The sequence below is a fragment of the Dreissena polymorpha genome, chromosome 1 (genome assembly GCF_020536995.1).
Source record: "Dreissena polymorpha isolate Duluth1 chromosome 1, UMN_Dpol_1.0, whole genome shotgun sequence".
NCBI classification, from domain to species: domain Eukaryota; kingdom Metazoa; phylum Mollusca; class Bivalvia; order Myida; family Dreissenidae; genus Dreissena; species Dreissena polymorpha.
In genome coordinates, this window is record NC_068355.1 from 73722486 (window position 1) to 73744105 (window position 21620).

General features: G+C 35.4%; 2 protein-coding genes across 2 annotated transcripts in view; one reads left to right on the forward strand and one right to left on the reverse strand.

Moving 5' to 3' along the window:
- The window catches only part of LOC127835238 (uncharacterized), a 29591-nt gene extending 9118 nt beyond the window's left edge, over positions 1-20473 (reverse strand). The window contains exon 1 of the mRNA XM_052361566.1: positions 17887-20473. Within this exon, the coding sequence (XP_052217526.1) occupies positions 17887-19471 (1585 nt within the window). The 5' untranslated portion in view covers positions 19472-20473. The remainder of the gene's footprint in view (positions 1-17886) is intronic.
- LOC127835293 (sulfotransferase 1A1-like) overlaps positions 8089-21620 on the forward strand; it is a 368467-nt gene continuing 354935 nt past the window's right edge. The window contains exon 1 of the mRNA XM_052361656.1: positions 8089-8103. The gene's annotated coding sequence lies outside the window, so the exon portion shown is untranslated. The remainder of the gene's footprint in view (positions 8104-21620) is intronic.

The window sequence follows — 21620 nt, forward strand, 5'->3', positions numbered from 1 at the left end:
GTTTTGGTCTTGAGTTTCTTTATTTGGACTTAATAAAATATGTCTTTGTCATAATCTACTATGTATTCGCCTTGAGTTATTATGTCTTTGCCTTGAAGTAAAATTTATTTGCATTGAATTACTATGTCGTTGCTTTGAGATACTTTGCAATAGCATTTAGTTTCTATGTTTTGACATTTAGTGACCATATATTGTCATTGTATTTCTATGTCTTGAGTTTGAATTACACATTGTATTTCTATGTCTTGAGTTTGAATTACTATATTTTGGCATTGAGTTAGTATGTCAAGTCTTTCAGCTTCATGTACTATGTCTTAGTCTTGAGTTTTAATGTCTTGTATTTCAGTAACAATGTCTTGGTCTTGGGGCACTATGTATTTTCATTGAGCTATTATGTCCTTTACTAAGAGTTATTATGTTTTGGTCTCGAGTTAATAAACATTATTGAGTTAAACATGTATTGATATTAAGTTGTTTGTTGTAGCCTCGAGTTACTATATCTTTTGTTTGAGTATCAAAGTTATATGTATTGTAACATTCATTTAGCATTGAGTTGATAACTTAATATGCCTTAGCCTTTGAAACATTGCATACGCGTTTATTTAAATTGTCCGAACCATGAGTTTATACGGTGTTTACGTCTCTTTTCTTAGTCCAGTATTATGTGTCTAAAAGTACTTTAAAGTAAAGGACTAAATTTACAGTGACATTCATTATCGATAATGCGGTCTGCAATAACTATACTGAGTCCTACAATTATTAAGTCGTTGCATTATGTAACTTTGTCATTACCCTCATGTACTATGCTATTCTGAAAGGGCGCTAAATTAACCCTTTCAGTGCGGGAACCGAATTTTAAAGGCCTTTGCAAACAGTTTGGATCCAGATGAGACGCCACAGAACGTGGCGTCTCATCTGGATCCAAACTGTTTGCTATTTTGATAGTATTCTTTGAACAAAAATCGAAGAAAATGCTAATTTTAGAAATTCTGCAGACGACATTTTAGCAGACGACAAATTTCCCAGCATGCAAAGGGTTAACTTTAAATAATGATGGTATGGGATTGCAACTTGATTGTCAAGAGTCCCTATGTGACTATTACATTGCAACTTGATTGTCTAGAGTCCCTATGTGACTATTACATTGCAACTTGATTGTCTAGAGTTCCTATGTGACTATTACATTGGCTTGGTATGGGATTGCAACTTGATTGTCTAGAGTCCCTATGTGACTATTACATTGGCTTGGTATGGGATTGCAACTTGATTGTCTAGAGTCCCTATGTGACTATTACATTGGCTTGGTATGGGATTGCAACTTGATTGTCTAGAGTCCCTATGTGACTATTACATTGGCTTGCCGTTGCTTTAAAATGAATATGTTATGGTTGCGAGAATTTTGTTTACTCCTATAAATATGAGGTCGATATACATCGAAAGATTACGTCTAAATATGTGGACTAGAATTGCTTTGTAATAACTTCCAGGATTTTCCCCCATGGTCCCTAAGCATAATGCAACCTCTGGTCCTTCCATTTAATGTCAATATCGGTTTTACCACTTTGCCTAACATAAACAAACGGGTATCTCTTTGTGAATTTGCAATTCAGGAACTCCCCTTAACCTAAATATTAAGTTATTATTTTCATCCCATGTTTAAGCTCTGGAGTAATCAAGAAGGTAATAAAGGACACATAAAGTTGCCTTTAAAGTTGCCACGTCCGGCATATATAGCTACTATGGCTATTTTGTATCAGTTGTGATATTTTGTACATTATATAATTGTAATAAACAGATCTTATTCACCATTTTCAGTATGTTTACTTTGAATTTATTTCTAAGATACTTCAGCTGTATACATTTGAAATCAGTGGTTATGAACTCTTGGTGAAATTTGCATGTTCATGTATATAATTTAATTTAGCGCGGCTTTTCCAACTAGGTAAATGTAGAAGGCTTTAGATGTTCGATGTCAGCCTTATTCGTTTGTTTGGTTAAATAATTAACGATTGATTGAATACACATCTTACAAATCACTGTGTATAGGCTTTTAGATTACCGTGCAATAGGAGGGCTTTATTTTACATGATAGGCTAATCAGATTTGAATTGATTTCCAAATGATTTTTGAACGCGTTCCAAAAATCTAGTTGATGTAAACACTTCGCATACCGTTAACCTGCGCTGAATATCAGACCCTATTGATTAAAGGTTCAGAAACGTTTTAAACGATTATAAGTTCATTCAATATATTGTATGACGATGTAGTTATAAAGGGATATTATAACTAAGTTATACACCATTAGCGCTGCAATCTTTTTTTGTATGCAGCGAAAGAGTAATAAACATATACGTATATTATCAAATGCTGTAAATTATCCATTGACATTTTTTTCAACGCTATTCTGCATGATGTCATATATAGCAATGGTTTACTCAATGTCTATGTTAGATTATAAAATACTGTTATTTGCATATTATTCAAATATTAAATGATGTTGATATATACAGTGAATTATTTAAGTTTTTATGCGTGATATATGCGTGCATGTTTTAAATTAGTCTGTATTATATATTCTTGAATATGCCTATGTCGTGTATGATTAAAGACTTAAAAGTCGAAATAAAGAGAATCTGTGATATAAATGTAGTAAGAAAATCACTATCCTTTAGGTTCATCGAACTCAAAAGAATTGCGTAAAATTCCAAAACATAATTTATTATAATTTTCACTAATAAAAACGGTCTTATTTGTGCAGTCGATAAAAAATTCACCATCCTTAAAACTACAAATTCCGAGAAAGCTATCTGAAGCTTCTACTACGAAATCGCGCAGACTTGTCAGGAGTGAACCTGTCCGCTTAGAAGTCACACAATCTTTCGTTGTTTCATAAGCGAACAGTGTAGCTCATTAATAGACTGCATGGAAGACCTATTTTCGCAAGACGCGGCACCTATGGAATATACATCAACGCTCGAATGTTATTTTACGGAATTGCTTTTAAAAGTGGATCACTTATTTTCTCAAGCAAAGGTGCTAATTCCCTTTTTATCAGTTACAGGTTATTGATTGCGGACTACGGCACTTGTTTTAAATTTATTGCCGCACACACAAACTACAACAAGCTACGGTACTCAGATTATAAAATACGACACTATTGCGTGTTTTAATACTGGTTCAAAATGACCATATCACTCAAAATGTTTACAAAACAGATTAAGACCGTACCAATATACTAAGTAAACTGCTTTTCTGGTAGGAATGTGAGTATACGTTTTCAACAGGCAGACATACAGACAGTTTATGTTGACTTGTACAATGTACATCGTCAACAAGATACTTGTTTCAGACAATAAATAAACAAATACATTTTACGCCTTACCAGTGCTATATAAATAAGCATTTGTTTAAAAAAAAAGTACTTGTTACTGTTAACGAACCAACTCCATTTGGTGACTAAGATAGACATATCCAATACATGTATCTTTAAGCGACACTAACGTTGTTTCAAGACTGAGTGATTATGGCGATATAACGATTAGCACACGGAAAAGTTATCTTGACCTTTATAAACTATTAACTTTTCAAGCGATTCGTGCGGAGAATTTGCTGAATGCAAAGAAGAAAATAATCAGTTGTTGAATGTCCGACAAATACCGCCAAAACACTGTGGTTGAGAAACATATAACTTTCTTCTGGAAATACTCTTTGCTCTAACGTTGTTTAAGTATATTTAGTAATAAATAATAACTTAATACTTTTTAATGGCTTAACAAACTAATATTCTCCAGAGTTCAAAAGCGAGTGAAGATGTGAGAGCTGCGGTAACGGGGGCTTACATGAGTGAAAATAAATTGCTAAACATCCTTATGTCCGATATATATTTAATGTAAATCTTTTAACGGGCAACATACCATCAAACATATACCGGTATTAGACATAAAATCATTTTCGAGTTTCAGTTTGTTGCTCTGTAAAAATAACTCATCTATTCGAAGTTCATTTGTGCAGTAATTCAATCACGTAGGCTTTAGTCGCAATGGCTTAAACACGCATATCTAAACTAAAATCTGTTTGTTTATGAACATAATAAAACAACGATGCATCAGTAAGTTGTATTACAACATGATGCGATTTCTGATACCGCAGTTTTAATGTGCGCGCGTCCGAACGAAACGAATGCGTTAATTGGCGTTTAAAAGCAACGAAGGGATACTAGTTCGACTCTCACATGCTATAACGATATCTTTCGCAACTACCATGCAAACTATAGTTTATAATTACCGGAAATGTTTTAGTGGATTATGTGCATTATTAGGACTCTGTTTCTACTTCATAGTAAAGAGATCTGCGTGGGTCATGAAATGATTAAACCCAATATATATTACATGTTATATTATATTGAAAATTGTATTTAATTTAACGTTAACTTTGTTACTCTTGTAATGTTATGAAGAAGCACAAATATAAACCGTTATGTCGAATTTGTTTATTTATTAATATGCACCGAGGTCGCTATCAATGGAGAACCACTATAATCGCGCTCCACTTATTACAAATCCGCCCAGTGCATTTCTGAACTGTCAATAGCCCGAAGTTTTTTTGGCAAATCTCATACGAAGTTTGCTTGGATTAAGCAGCTTTTTGAATCATCGCCATTTATTTAGACCTTTGAGAACTTATTTCATAACGCGCATTTTTTTCAGATCCACGGTTGAATTATCGAGATGAGAGTTTTGTATACAAAGTACCACTGCTGTGATGGGCGATCGAATCATTATATCAATGAGGAATATGTGTGTATACTTGGCCTAAACATTCTCTTAATAAGGCGTAAATATACGTTTTAGATATGAAGACCTATCCAATATGTAATCAGTTTTTCATATTGTTTCCCCATTCAATTGTCGATAATTAAATGGAGCTTTTTAACGTTTTAGTGTGTGGTTTTATACGAGATATTATTGTTAGCGTTTGACTATTCATTAAGTTTAAGCAATGTTGGTCAGTTCCGTTTTAGTCTTCAACGACCATGCATTAAAATAAATATCACCACCTTCTTTTGACAAAATAAGAACATAAATTATATGTTCTATTGTTCAGTTGAGTAACGGAAGGTAATTAATTATATGTGAGAAGATTCGTTAAACTGACAAAAGTATTATCAATATACCGGTATTTCATTTAATTGTGTCGTGTTTCCAGATTTATCTACAGAAATTGCTACTATTGCATTGAAATTTCAACCATGTTAGTAAAACTTTTACGAGTTAACAATTCACCTTAAATGAACCATTATTAGCTTTTGTTCAAATTTCTTTAATTACAAAACGGGACTTATTTGTGTTGCTTGTGTGGCGGATAGGTGGGGTGTAAGATGAAATTTCGCTCTTAACATTTCATGGCGTATCCATGCCAAAAGAAGATTTTCCAACGGCATGTGTTTGTTTTTTCGAGAGGTTGTTTGAATAATGTTTGTTGAAAGGCAAACATTGAAGTTTTCTTATCCGTCAAGACTTTGTCTTAATAAAAGAAACCCAATAATTTACACTCATACATTCCACAAAAAACATTCCAAACATTGTGTTTTGTCTTTGCCTTTTACGTTCCTATTTAGAAGTGTATTTGAAATGTGTTTGTTCTGTAAACGATATGGTCTTGAAATTTACGATGCTGCAAACAAATAAAACAGGGAGAGCAATATACGTTGCGCCGATTTTCAGAATGGGAACGGAAAATTAACGGCCGCCAAAATTTATTTCGATTACAAGCCGACAATACTCTATCAATAGAACAATAAAAAGTAGACACCAGCACATAAAACACATCACCAAATTGCCCCAGACGTTTTGCCTACTTTACCAAGGCACGAAGGCTTGAATACAACCGTTAGACGTTTTCGATCTCAGACACCATATTATCTGACCATGGTTCTCTTTCATCCTTGGTTGCCGCCATCATGAAGCTTTCGGTCTGCTAACATCTCACGAAACGAAAATGCAATCATCTATTTCAACAGTATCTCATTAAATGACAAATTATTATGTTCTAAAACCATTACCATTTTGCTTTACAAAAAAGACTTTCTTTGGACTTACAATTTGCTGACAAAAACGCTTCATGATTAGACCAATAAAAACACTCGACGTGGTAAAGATCAAATCGTAAAAAATCTAAGACCTATTTTTTCATATTTCTATGCCTTCGATTTATTTATGATCGCCCTGTCCTGTATTAAAGTTTTACGCCTTGCAAAGTCAACATAATTGTCATACCCAACCAACTCTCTTGAACGGTTTAATACTATGTAAATAGATCAGTAAGTCTTTTCAGCACGGTCAAGGCACGTAACAAACACGGCGTGATCAAGATAAACTCAGAAACAAATCTATGACCCCTTTTTCACATCGCTATGTCTTCAATTTACTTATTTCAGTGGTCAAACTTTTTTTACATATCTATAAAATTCTATTGAACGAGTCAATACTTTGTAAATAGACGTGCAAGTCTCTAATACAAGTGGGTTTTATCTTTTTGACGATTTAATTGGAGTTTAGCCCACACACGTAAATTACGGTCACATTCAATCATATGATTCGCGTTCTGAGCAAACTGGGCATACTGCATGTGCGTAAAGTGTCGTCCCAGATTAGCATGTGCAGTCCGCACAGGCTTATCAGGGACGACACTTTCCGCTTTTATGGTATTTTTAGTTTCAAGGAAGTCCCTCCTTACCAAAAATAAAGATTATGCGGAAAGTGCACAGGCTAATATGGGAAGACACTTTACTCACATGCATTATATCAAGTTTTCTCAAAACAAGACACATATGATTTCACTATAATTTGTTCACGCTCAGTAGCAAATGTGCCTGTAATATGTAACACGGCAAACAACGATGGCCACGGAATTACCTAGAACCACGTTCCTGTATAGTGCTAGCAGAGTTAAAGTCCTACTTTAAGTACATACTTAAACAAAAACTAAGATAGTGAATGCAAATAATACCACCAAAAATAGCGTTTATAGGTCAATTACAATTCAATTAAAGTGCTTAGCATTTCTGAAGAACATCGTCCAAACTTTATGTGACCCAAACTAAAATTTACAGATCAATTCATTGTTAATAATATGCAATTATGGTTCCAAAGGCGTGGGTTGCTTTGTTTGCACGTACTTCAAAAGCAAATATATACATGATCTTTATTACAAAGTACGAAAATATTAGCGCATATTAAAGACACAACGCTATAAAATAGTTTTAACACATTTATGCCTAGGGAACTCTCCCACCCTTTTAAATTGGATCAAATTATTTCCAAAATTGGGGATGTCTAGTATATTTGCATATATATATATATATATATATATATATATATATATATATATATACGGGACTCCATTGTCGCTTTATTAATGAATAAACATGCGTAGATTCTAACTCTTCTTGAATGCTTTACGAATGTATGCGTGCATGCAGCTCAAAATTATTCCTCGTAAAAGCAATTATATGTAAAAACAATGTCCCAGGTATGTCTATAAAATCGGGTAAAATCGACCTAATACATCGTAACAAACACAATACCTGTAAACATCGACATCAATTTGCGTGTCTTTTATGGAGAAATACTAAAAACGAAAACTTGAACAAAAAAACGTTATTAAACAGAAAGCGGAAGATTGAATTGACGATACATGACAGTTCCCAAGCAAGACAGATCCGGGGATAGTCGATTTATCACGTCTTTTATACACTTTTCTATCGGAGAATTCCGGAGAAAGTCGACGTATCATGATTTATTTTCAAACTCGGAATATGTATTTTAGCATATTTTCAAATTGGGATATTTCGGCAGCGTCCATTGCAAAAACTTGTCATGAAGCGTTGACGTATTTGAAACTTGGATTGATAAAATTATTCTGCAAGTGCATCATATCACGTAACCTGTTTTAGTTTGCGCATCATGAATATATTATTTATGATATATTTGTGGTTATTTATACAAGAAAACACTTCATGTGGTCCATACTACCGATTAAAATGCCTGGAAATTTTAGGCGGCGAGTTAACAAAAAGGGTAAGTAGCTGGAGTTGGATTATTGAAACTAGCGTAAATCCAAGATTTAATACTCAAAGCTCTTCACTTCTGTAAACGAAGTTTGTTTTCTATTTAATATCAGAAAACTGAATTGGAATTTTACTATATGAGTCGTGTTCTGAGAAATCTGGGCATAATGCATGTGCGTAAAGTGTCGTCCCAGATTAGCCTGTGCAGTCCGCACTGGCTAATCAGGGACAACACTTTCCGCTATTATGACATTGTTCGTTAAAATAAAGTCTATTCTGAGCAAAAATCCAATTAAGGCGACAGGAGTCGTCCCTGATTAGCCTGTGCGGACTGCATTATTTAATAATTATTACTTCATAATCAGAAATACGCGCTTTGGGAACAATGGGCTCAAGGCACGTTGGTAAGTGTCGTTCCACACTTTATGCTTAGACGGGATTTTTGCTTAGAAGAGACTCCCTTTAAATGAAAAAATCCATAAAGCGGAAAGTTTCGTCCCAGATCAGCCTGTCCGGACTGTACAACATGTAAGAATCAAATGAAACGTTGGGCCATTAATTATTTTGTGCGAAAAAAAATGGCTGCACTGGATTAAAAAATTGTGATAGCATGCCACCCGAAAATGTTCAAAAGTTATGTAAATGAATCAACTGAACGGCTGAAAATACATTCAAACTCAATCGATTCTTGACATTTTCTCACTGTATTGCTGTTTTGTACGTGAAAATCGGTGGCGTGAGACGCAATTAATGTCGTATTCATAATTAATATATAGCTTAGACAAAGTGACATGCCCTTTTGAAATTATATCCTTTATGGATATTTTAGGTTTTGTTCAAGCACGTGATGTACGTGTTTAGCCTGTAAAGCACTTAATTAATTCTTAATGAATTGAAGAACCAAACTATATTTACAGTCATTCCGTGAAATTCACGTCCTAAAATATTCTATAATATCAACAATCCACACTTTCCAAAAAGAGCACAGAGTACTCGTATTGATTGCACAGAGCGAGTTGCAGATGACATTTTATGCCACATAACTAATTACAGACTTACAAAGAAACTTAGAATTCAATACTTAATGGATTATTTAAATAACGATTGCACAACTTTACCAAGTGGCGTTTGATGTTGTTTTTAGCATACGGCATTTGTTGACGTAGAGAAACACAATTAACAACGGAGCTACATACAGTTCGTACAAAACACCGCCTCCTCGTATGACAACCATCAAAACTACATGTATTTAGCTAGCATGTACACAATATACACACGTCATCATTCATTCGTTAGACGTCACCGTTAATTCACGTGGTCAAATACCGTAATATAAACACACGTGTATTAAGGACTGCCCATCAAATTTCTTCAACATACGTGTTCATTTTACGAAATGTTGAGCTTCATTAACCCATTTATGCCTAGTGGACTATCCCATCCTTCTAAATTGGATCAATTTATTTCCAAAATTATGGATGTCTGGTATATTTATTTCTTTATTTAGAATATTTCTTACAGAAATTTCTTTAAGCAAACAACGCAGACCCTGATGAGACGCCGCATCATGCGGTCTACCCTTTTTGCCAAGGCCTTTTTTCTATTTTTTTTATGCTAGGCATAAATGGGTTAATATTTGGTTTGAAGCCGAGAATGAACGAGAGAATTAAAGAATTAAATAAAGATATTGCTAAATAAAAATACTTCAATCGATCATCATCACGTGATTTGTTAAACAACCTCAACTTTGATCGGAACAAAAGATGCGCTGAAATTGCAATTTTACTACTAGTATATCTTTAGGGGATAATCACGTGACGATCAAGATGGCGACCTCCTTAGGGAAACGGGCATTTTTCGTCGTTTGATACCCTGTATTACTTTATTACATTTTAAAATTGATCAGCGTTTATTTCGTATCAGTACTTGCTCTATATCTCTTTACAACTACGAACTTCCCTACTGGGATCACACAATTACAGCTTACTATAAGAAAATTAGTAGCGAGTAAAGTCGAGTTGCAAAGCGTATACAAATACGAAATGAACGCCAATTACTTTTTTTACTGATCTGGCTGGAAAGAGAGCGACATTTAATTTTGAATATCCCTTGTGATATCGTCGGCTTCATTGAAAAACAAAATGCAATAAGAGTAAGTGGATATTTTTTACATTTATTCAAAACTTGATTGATTGAAAAATCTATGAATGTAATATTTTAATCTGAGCCAATTTTAAATATATATAATTTAAACGCGTTGTTAAAAATAAAAAAAAACTATTGAAAACGTCCTTATTGTGCGGCAGATCGAATTTAAATGTACAAGAACCAACACAATCTGAAAAGTCGATCTATGGGATCGAAATCTATGCTTTATATTATATAAATGTCGACATATATTCACACAATTTGCCTGTTGATTTATGTTTATGTGCATTTATAAATTACCCCCTCTGTTCATTGTAAGGGCATAACTAAATGTCATCGTCGGAGACAAAACACAATACAAAACTGCGCATGTTATTGAAATTCGAATTCTATGAAAACTCTACATTATGCAGACAAGTGAGAGGCACAAAATCAGTAAACGGTAGTATCTTATTATAAAGCTAAGGTGAAGTGTTTTGTATTTCTTAAGAAAATCGCCAACCCACATTATTTTACCCACATTACCGGTAGTTGGGAAATTTAAACTGAAGTTGACGAATAAATTGCACAACATTAATAGCGTGCACACATTAATCCAATCAAAGTACTGACAGTACTGGTGTGACGATGCCTTTGAAGAGGATTAATATAAAAGCATCTATTTAAGTTTATCTACATCACCACAATTGTATATGTTGGTACGAAAATTTTGGGTTGGAAACAAATGGGTACGAAAATTTTGGGTACAAAAAATATGCAAACAAATTGGGTACGAAAAAAGATTTGGTTACGAAACAAAATTTGGGTAGGAACAAAACATGGGTCCGAAAAAAAAATTGGGTAAGAGCAAAAATTTGGGTACGAAAAAAAATTGGGTACAAAAAATGTAGGGTAAAAAAATGTAGGGTAAGAAAACAAAATTGGGGGTACGGGGAAGTAGTATCCGTGGGGAACTTGATCCATTCAGCGAAACTGGGAGGCGGGTTACATTCTTGATCAAATATGACAAGAAATATCTTTAAAAGATATTCGACGTGCATTTTCTGTACCACTTATCTTTAAAAAAAAAACGTTCTGTTACAGTAAAACGTTAATGGGTTATAACTTTTCGTTTCAGCATATAAATTCAAAACTTGACATGCTCTTTAATTACACCATGCTCTTTAATTTCACATGTATATCATACCAAACTTTATATTTCGTTGTTTCCTTTCCTAAGTTATTTTTTCTATTTAGATTTTTGTTTATTTTCTCTAATTCAATAAGCTTGGGCATGTTTGTTCGTTAAGTACGGCAATAATTTAATGATGATTCCCGAAAGTAGGTACGTGAGTTCGCCCATGAGCACATGGTAAGGTTAAATAAATCTCCGCGATATGACCTAATATGTGTTTAAAACAGCAAACAATATCAAACGAACGAATTAATTATCAAACATAGTATGTGCACTTATGTGGCTCTGTAATTTCTGTTTGAAAGCTTTATTAAATATGCAAAATGAGAAATAAGAGCACATTTCACAAATATCATTGTTGTTTTTGTTTTTTATCGAGTGCACCGGGATTGTCTCCCATATGGCCATCGCCCCCCAGAAAGACGTGTTAGTTGGGTACGGGGGATAGTGCAAGATACAGGAGACACCCCGTTCCAGAGGTGACCCTGGGTCTTTCAGTGCCCGATGTATAGCACCTAGTACACTGCACCTCGGTTTAACGTCTCATGCGAAAGACGAGTTAGAAGGTTAGGTGCAGCGGGGGATCGAACCAGCGATCTCTGGATTGTGAAGCCAGTGTGTTACCACTAGACCACGGATCATTTGGCTATTATGCTTTTATATACCATAGTCGGTACAACGTTAACAAATGGCAGGTTCGAACTTATTCGTTTTCGTTATACTCATGATCGCGTTGAAAGTTAATTATACACGTATTAATTCGCAATTTATTTACTGAATCACGACAAATGTCAAATACAATACAGAAAATGCATAGTTGTTTCATTGATCTATAAACATATAATGGATTGAATATAACTGATTTAAAATAAACGTTTTCAAACTATTATTAAATCTTTTTTCCCCAGAATATGCTGTCCTATTTATAGCTCCTTTATAAATGATAATCAGCAAAGGGTATGCCGATTAGAAAAATCGAGCTATCTCAATCGGACTGGCTCGGTCTTTTACATAGGTCGCCATTGTGAAGATTTTTTTCATGGTATGATTACTTAGACGAGCTGCTTCGCGGCATCGTCAAAAAGCGTGGGTTGCAATGGTTGCACGTTTCTCACGCGTGATGTTGATCGGGCACGTATTTGGCATGCTAATTATGTATGCCCCGCTCTCTTAAACCCATTTACAATCAGTTTTAACATAAATATAATGTTGTATTCAATAACTTAATGACACGACTATTTTATTTAGCGTACATGTATTCGCTCTTTGAGCATAACTGGCACCCACCAGTTCACTGTGTTCCTGTCGAACAAAACGTACCGGTTGAACTCGCTTTCTTCAATGTGAATTTATTTTTATAAACGTTATGTGCATGTCAACTTATATTTGAATAGCAATTGCATTTTAATGCGATTTATATATTAATATTCTTTTTTTAAATGAATTTCTGCCGTTGATGCTGTCCTATCTATTATATGTAACTTTTTTCATAAAATTCAAATTAGCTTTCTCAATAAAGAAATCTAGTAATAAGACAAAATTTAATTCGTATGAATTTTGTTTTATCAGCGAATTAAGCAATACTTAACTATTAACATTACTAATAATTAAGTAGTTTAAAAGGAATATGTACATGTGTTTGTTTAAGATTTCTCGCCAACTCATTCACAACGTTGAATTCGTAAATTACCAATATTAAGGATTCTGATGGAAAAACATGGGGCAGGAAAACGGCTGTTTAATCCCGGTAAATATATTTGTGTCTGAGATTTTTGCCAAATTTATATTTGTGTATATAGGTTTTCTTAGGGTTTGAAGAACCTATGGTCCGATATGTTTTTTTCTTCGAGACGATCGAACAATTTAGGGTCCAAGAGTCAACCAACTGATCATTTGGCCAGGATGATCCATTATTGGAGAAAAATAAAATCTTGAAATTATTTTCAGCACCGTTTGCCGTGTTAAAGTAATTTCTTGTTTAATCAGAACTCGTGTTATAATCTCGGATCAAAAACTATTCACCAACGTATGTGTTTTTAGCCGTTCCTTGTTTGCAAAGTAATTAACGTTAATTAAGGTCTTTAAACTGCATTCGGCGATGTATACAATGACAAGTTTAAAATATAACTGATGGATGTTACAAAGTATGCTTATAATTATACATTTGGTACTACGACAGAAGGGCGAATCACGTGATAGCCAAGATGGCGACGTCTGACTTTTGTTAAATGACTAAATGTTTAATTGGTGCTCACTTTCCAGCCATATCAGAAAGAAAGCTATAAGTGTTTATTCCGAATTGATATGAGCTTTATATCTCGAATGTACTGAATACGAATACTGTAATTTTGTGAGCCGCTAAGAAATTTCGTAGCAAGTAAAGTCAATTTATAGTGCGTAGCTCTATATTAATACGAAATAAACGCGTATAACTGAATAGCTTATATGGCTGGAAAGTGAGCGGTATTAAAAAAAATCTTAAAAGTATACAAAGGCGAAAACTACCTGTCACGATTAATATTCAGGATTAACGCTGATTGAATTTGCCAAAAGCTATATTTTTGATCCGATAAGGTTTCTTATGACGTCATAGAAAGCTAACGCTTAAAATCTCATCCCAAAATTCGCTTTAATATTTGGGATCAGAAATGGGATGAGCCAAGTCACATTACAGATCTTCATAGTACCTTGTGCCAATATTTAGGTAGATAGTTTACTTACGATATTCATTTTCTCGACATGTGTAGTTTTAAAAATATATTAATGAACGTTATAGTTTCTAAGATTTCATGTGGAAGGTAAGGACATTTAATTGCGTACTTAAACCAAATCAAGTCCCTTTAGGTTTGGATGACTTTCCATATGCTTTATACAATGGTAAAATATATGCGTAGATGTAGCTTCTGAAGGAAAGTGTATTTTCGACAAAGCGGCTAGGATTTACAAAGATTCATATATGGTGTCAATAAAAATCGCAAGTTTCAACCATTTAAGTTACAGATCGAGCCCTGCAGCGACCGAGATCGATGTTGATTTTGTGCTTGATTTTAGTATCGACCCTGAACGTGGAGAGATAACATTCCTGTGATATTTTACACTGAGTGCCGATCATTATTAGGTTAGGTTACTTCGCGTACAAATGCCTGTACAATAAACGCCATTATATTGACGAACTTCCCAAAAGCGCGTTTTGTAGATTTGAAGCGAGCATTGGATTCCGTGAATACTTATGTATCGAAACGTGATCGTGATAACAAGATTAGAACATACATAATGTTAGGTAAACCTTTAAATGACCCGATCTTATAAAACAACAACAACACGTATGCAGTTGAATTCCCACCGAAATTTCAACAAACTTAGCTTTTGAGTAATTACGTAACCTTTAAAATAAGGCATATCACGTTAAATATCGCTGTGAGATACATGCTTTTAATTAATAACTATTTTCATTCAATGTACTATGTATAACATTTCTAGTTGTTAAATATTGAAATATGAAATGATCAGTTCAAAAGATAAGCCGTTCCCAAGAGGCCATATATTTTCCGCTCTGGGCTATTCATATTTCGGAATTGTGCGACCCGGGTCGATATAACACTTTCGATATTAATCTTCATTACGGCGAATATGTATTTGCATAATCAAATCGTTCCGAAGCCTGCATTGAGTCAAGATAGAGACCAGCTTGGTTGTAAGTTGCTCCGCAAGCAGTGTATATTCCCAGGTAAGTATAAAACAAAGCTAAGTTTAATGTTAAAGCGTATGAGATAGAATACTTTTTACTAAAGAATATTGACATTCAGTTCCAGAAATAAGACAGTCGTTAATAAAAGTACACTCCTCTTTTGAATTTATCTTTTGACAACTTATTGAGTAAAAACAACCGAAAAGTGTGGTACAAAACAGTTATGATTAATGCCATCGATATTGCGGTGGATACTATTCATGTACTAAACAAATAGGCGTCTATTTAGCACACAATGCAGTTGTAAGTACAGTCGATTCGGCTTAATGCAAACGTAATCGCCATCTTTCATTAACGAGTAGATACGCAGTTGTGTTTAACCCATTTGTGCCTAGTGGACTCTCCAATCCTTCTAAATTGGTTCAATTTATTTCCAAAATTAGGGATGTCTAGTATGTTAATTTCTATATTTAGAATGTTTTTTACAGAAATTCCTTTAAGCAAACAGCGCAGACCCTGATGAGACGCCGCATCATACGGCGTCTCATCTGGGTCTTCGCTGTTTGCTAAGGCATTTTTTTTTCAAGACGCTAGGCATAAATGGGTTAAGCTAGTTAACAATTATTAAATTAATATAGAATAGTCTTAACAATGGTGTCGTATTGCAACGTTTAGATGTTCCAGAATTTATATTTAAAATCCGCTTTCCGTTCCAGTATTTTTTATTTAAAATCCGCTTTCAGCTACAGAAGATGAAGAAAAAACAAAGTCCAACAATCATAGATACTAATTATCTTTAACACAAATTTCACGATATCGTTATGACAGTACAGCAGTAATTACTCACAGAATATCGTCTTTTGATCTTATCTCAAATGTTAACAGCTTCATTACAGAAAAAATCAATAGAAATGATTGTAGAGACAGTTCCCCTAAGTATTGTATATGTTTGTCATATTTCAATGCCCACGGAAAACACCGAACTTACCGATCTTGGTACATGGTACATTAAACATCATCAATCGACTTTCGTGGGATTCTGAACGTAATGGATTCCAAAGTATTTAATGCATGATGATAATAGTACAATTCACAAGTTGACTTTTTTTTTAACGCGACACATTAAACGACGGGATAATTTGGATTGTGCATGTCGTTTTGCGTTTAACTTGGCGCCTTTACATTTGTTTTTTTACAGCACTCTGACAAATCCTAGTACGAAACAAGGCTTTGATTCGGCCAGGGTTGTACAGCGTATAGGCGGGTTCGATTGCAATGTATGGACACGCGAAGCATGTGCACTGTGTAAATATTGTTGGAAATAATGGCTTTGCATTTATTATGAAATGGGCTCATCAAATATGGCGAGAAGAAGTAAAGTGAAATGTGGTCCTCGTAATAGTCGTTGAAGTGGTCCCCTTGTGCCAGGTTTGATCATCATTATCGTTGAAATCGGCATTGAGTGTTCGCTTTGCAAAATCAAAATCTTTCGCATTTAAATGTCATTCTTCCGTTTTCATATTAAGGCATATAGATAATCTAGAATTTACAACTTAAGACCTATTTTCAATTTTTTCGTTGTCACCAGACTTTCTAGCGTAAAGTTCACACACGAACTCGCCGTGTCACTGTTGTCCAAACAACAGGTATTAGCAATATCACAATGTATAAGTACATGTAAGAACAATATAAAAATAAAACTACCGCTGTGAAATTAACATATGATATTTTATTTCTTAGTATGTTAAAAGAACAATTGTAAATTATTATTTTTCAGTTCTCAATGGCGTTAACTATTTGCATAATTCGTAGGCGAACATATTTCACGAAGGATCGAGTCAGTAGCAGGTGCTAGAGGTGTAAGTCAATATCAGACGAGACGCATTGCCATCTAATTTTATCTTTAAATAAAGACTGGCTTTCCGAACAATTTTATTTTCAGACCGTAAGTACAATAATATAAATGCAAATAGCGGAGCGTTTATTGGCTTAATCGTGCCCCAATATTACAGACGGTACGTGGTCTGGTATATTTACGCACGTTGCCCGTTTTGACATTTAGTGGTATGTAACCCCTGCCTACCGACGATTTTTAATTGACAGATTAAACAAGAGATTGCCAAGCAATATGGTCCCCTACCGGTGAAACTCCACCATTGTCAGTAAACAATTATTATTTTTTATATTTGTTGCCATAGCAACCAGAATGTTTGACGTAGGAACAAAATGAAATGACGTGCATAATCTCCATATTGCCAACTATTCATATTTCAAGTTTCATGAAAAAATATTAAGAACTTTTTAAGTTATCGCAGGATCCAGAAAAGTTTGACGGACTGACTGACAGACTGACAAACAGACAGACTGGCAGACAGACGGACAGACAGACTGACAGACGGAGTGCAAACCATAAGTCCCCTCCGATTTCACCGGTAGGGGACAACACGCATGGGTATGGAAAAACACGGCAGTATGAAAAACCTTACTACAACTAATGTTAATACTACCACTACTACTTCTACTTAGAATACTAATATTACTACAACACTAACAGCAGAAACAACAACAACAACAACAACAACTACTACTACTACTACTACTACTATTACTACTACTACTACTACTACTACTGATACTACTACTACTACTACTACTACTACTACTACTACTACTTCTACTTTTCTTCTGCTGCTGTTGCTGCTTGTGAAAGTGCTACTGCTACAGCACAAACGACTATTAGTACTTGCATTTCCAATATTGATAATGATAGAATAAACTAAAAATAAGTAGAAACAAATCATCACTTACAGTTAATTCCGAGGTTAGGGCCTCTAATATCACGATGATCACGCGGGCTCCGGCATGTGACGAGCGCCGGGGGCGGCCGCATCAATCGGGTCTTCTGCAAACAGTCGGGAGCGTCGACGCAGTTTTCAGCAGATAGCAACGGTCGATCAATCGGCGTGAAGGCGGAATACGTGGAAATGGATTCCAATTTGTTTCCGGATCCGGTTTCAGATCTTAGTACGTCAACTCCGCTCGCTTCGCTAAATTTTAACGAGGGAAAGTTTGAAACGGACGTCTGCGGGAACGATTTACCACACACCGCTAGACCGTCAAGATTACTGTCTGAAGCACCATTTCTACTCGTTTGACGTAGGTTTATCACAGATTCGCTCACGGACTTCCGGTACTGAATGCGATTTCCGTTTACGTTTACGGGAGGGTTCGGCAACGCCGTACCCACTGGTCGTTTTTTCGTTGTCACCAGACTTTCTAGCGTAAAGTTCACACACGAACTCGCCGTGTCACTGTTGTCCAAACAACAGGTATTAGCAATATCACAATGTTCACACGAGGTCGACGCGGCTTCTGTATCGGGTACCGCACTCGCAGGGATGGGCGTTAATGTCAATGCATTACAGTCATTATCTGAAGATAACAAATCATCAGCGCTGATACTTCTAATGTTACTCGGCTTTAAAGACGTCAAGTCATCCGTGGACTTAAGCGTATCTAACTCATCGGTTTGGTCGTTCTCGCTATTCTCATCCTCCGATTTTTCATCTTCGCCGATGTCATCGGTGTGGCTGATCGACGCGTCGTCTTCATTCGTCAGTTCCGTTTCCGTCTTGCTGCTTACGCTCAAGCTAGCGCTGTGGGATGGCGGCGGGGAGCGCGGGTCCTGCCGCTCGTCGCTGCTATAACCGGAACTACTCCTGTCCCACGTGGTATTGCTTTTTGGCGACGGAGAACGGATGTTTCGCTGAAGAGTTTTTGCCATGGACGGATCTGACGTCATCTCCGGGGGTATCTTATCTACCTCTCTCACGGGGCACCATTCTTTCAGCTTCAATAACCCGTCTGAGGCCGTCGTGACGAGCGGTAAAGGTGTATCTGTCGAGACCAGAGGAGGAACTACGCCCACGATTTCGTCTGGCGTGCTGCACTGGCTTGGCTGTTTATCAGTTCCGCTTTCTGATTTTGTATATTTAATGTCGTTCTCATTCAAATCCGTTTTACGTTTTTCTTTTCGGACGACGGCGTTTCCCTGGAGTTGAAAATAGGTTTTCAATCGGTCAACGTTTATGGCCAGTTTAGGAACGCTGACACGCGGCGTGGAGCACGCGCTTGACCCCCCACTGGACGCTTCTGTCCGTAGATTTGTATTTAAAACTGACTTTGGCAACGTCGGTACCGTTTCCTCCGCTTTACATTCTGATGTGTTCTCTTGAACGGTTCTTTTTACTTTTTGGTTATCAGGTTTCGGCGGTAGGATTCGTTTGGGCTTAATCAAGAAGTCTTTCAAAGGTGAGTTTGTATTGGCAGCAGACGTTGGAATGGGAAGTTTACGTTGATTCGTAGGATTTGGCGATACAGGGGTATCACCCATGATTAGTTTCAAATAAGGTATTTTCCAACTATCTCAACGCATATATTTTGTTTTTTCACATTTTACTACTTTAACTAACATAATTAACGACATGCTATGATTATTAGTAATGTTTTAATAAAACACGCGTTAAGGATATATTAATTATCAATTCGAAACTAAACTCGAAATATTTATCAGACGACAGGTGTCGATGATTTCAATATCGATCACTGACTTGAGAATCAATCCAAGAAATAATTGAACATTTAATTCAGTATTGTATTGTTCGTATTGTTATGCAATTTGCGCGACTGTTCTTATAATAATTCAAATAAACAAATCAAATAAAGCGCGCTCATTGCCGAGCTGTGTAAAATGTGGCTTTCAGTACTTCAAACGTTTGATCAGATATCGATCACCTGGCAGATGAAACGTGTTGAACTTGCCTTTTCTATGCGACTGAAAGGCAGCTATCAATTCTCACAACAATTGTAACCTAGATCTATCCTATCCACGTTCGATATTGGGGAAAAGCAACGCAAGCTGTAGTTTAAAATCCAGATGTGATAAATCCAGCAACGTTCACCGCTGTCCGTAAGTGACACACTGTTTATCTGAGGGGAAACTTGATTGAACCTTCTACCTTCTTCAATTCACGATCGATCGGGAACTGGTAGGTATATTCACCTAATCCGCGCTGTGATCATACATTTTGTGCCTGATAAATTTTAATCCGGATTTGTAATAATATTGCGTTTATTATTCCACTTTTAAGCGCACACTTTTTGTCAACTGTTCACCATTAGATTCCAAAATGGTTCCGTATTAATTGTTGAATATTTGAAGTCGGTTATTACAGTCAAATTATTTTAACAACGTCCTTTACTGCGGCGCACAATAAAGCGAGTCATCTTTTTAGCCAACAAATTACCCATGTCAGCAATAATTTGGCAGTCAGTCAAAAATAAAATTTTCAGCTAAGCGCGTTTAAATAGTTATTGGTTTTTGCCATATTAGCTCGACACATCAATAGTGACTGATTTGCATAAATGATAGAATATCTACGCAGTATAAAACTTGGCTATCGAGTTAAAAAATTAAATATCCGTTTGACTTGGTAGTTAGCCAAGCGGTTTTTTTATTCGGCCCGTTGTTGACAAAGATGCACAGATTATTAAAAATATTGTCATTATTCAGTCACTGAAGATCTTTTCATCCCTCAACTTATCTGGCATGAGATTAAAAAACCACAGGCTTTATCGTCAGAATTAAATTAACCACCCATTCCAAGCTTTTGTATATCCAATATTGGCTGAAAGCCGGATTCAAGAAGTCGATAGATCAATTTTATATCGCAATTATATTTTACATTAACGCGAACCTAAGCGGTGTTTGGATATATTGATATCCCAAGTACTTACTCCTTCTTTGATTGTCCATTAGTACGAATGCGGAGCATATTTTATTTTTGTTTTTATTACATTGTGTTATATCCGGTTTTTTAAGGTAAATAGGAATAATAATAATAATTAAAAAAAACAGTTCAATACATTTGTCAATATATGTTTTTAATAATAAAGTAGTATAGTAGTAGTAGAGTAGTAGTAGTATAGTATTAAGTAGTAGTATAGTAGTAGTAGTCGTAGTCGTATCAGTGTAGTAGTAGTAGTCGTAGTAGTAGTAGTAGTAGTAGTGTAGTAGTAGTAGTAGTAGTATAGTAGTGAGTATCCGTAGTAGTAGTAGTAGTATTAGTGTAGTAGTATCGTAGTATAGTCGTAGTCGTAGTAGTAGTAGTAGTAGTAGTAGTCGTAGTAGAAGTAGTAGTAGTAGTAGTAGTAGTAGTAGTAGTAGTAGTAGGAGTAGTAAGTAGTATATAGTCGTAGTAGTATATATAGTAGTAGTAGTAGTAGTATCAGTAGTAGTAGTAGTAAGTAGTAGTAGTAGTGTATAGTCGTAGTAGTAGTAGTAGTAGTAAAGGTAAGTAGTAGTATAGTAGTGTGGTAGTAGTCGTATTAGTAGTAGTAGTAGTAGTAGTAGTAGTAGTAGTAGTAGTAGTAGTAGTAGTAGTAGTAGTAGTAGTCGTAGTAGTAGTAGTAGTAGTAGTAGTAGTAGTAGTAGTAGTAGTGGTAGTAGTCGTAGTAGTAGTAGTAGTAGTAGTCGTAGTAGT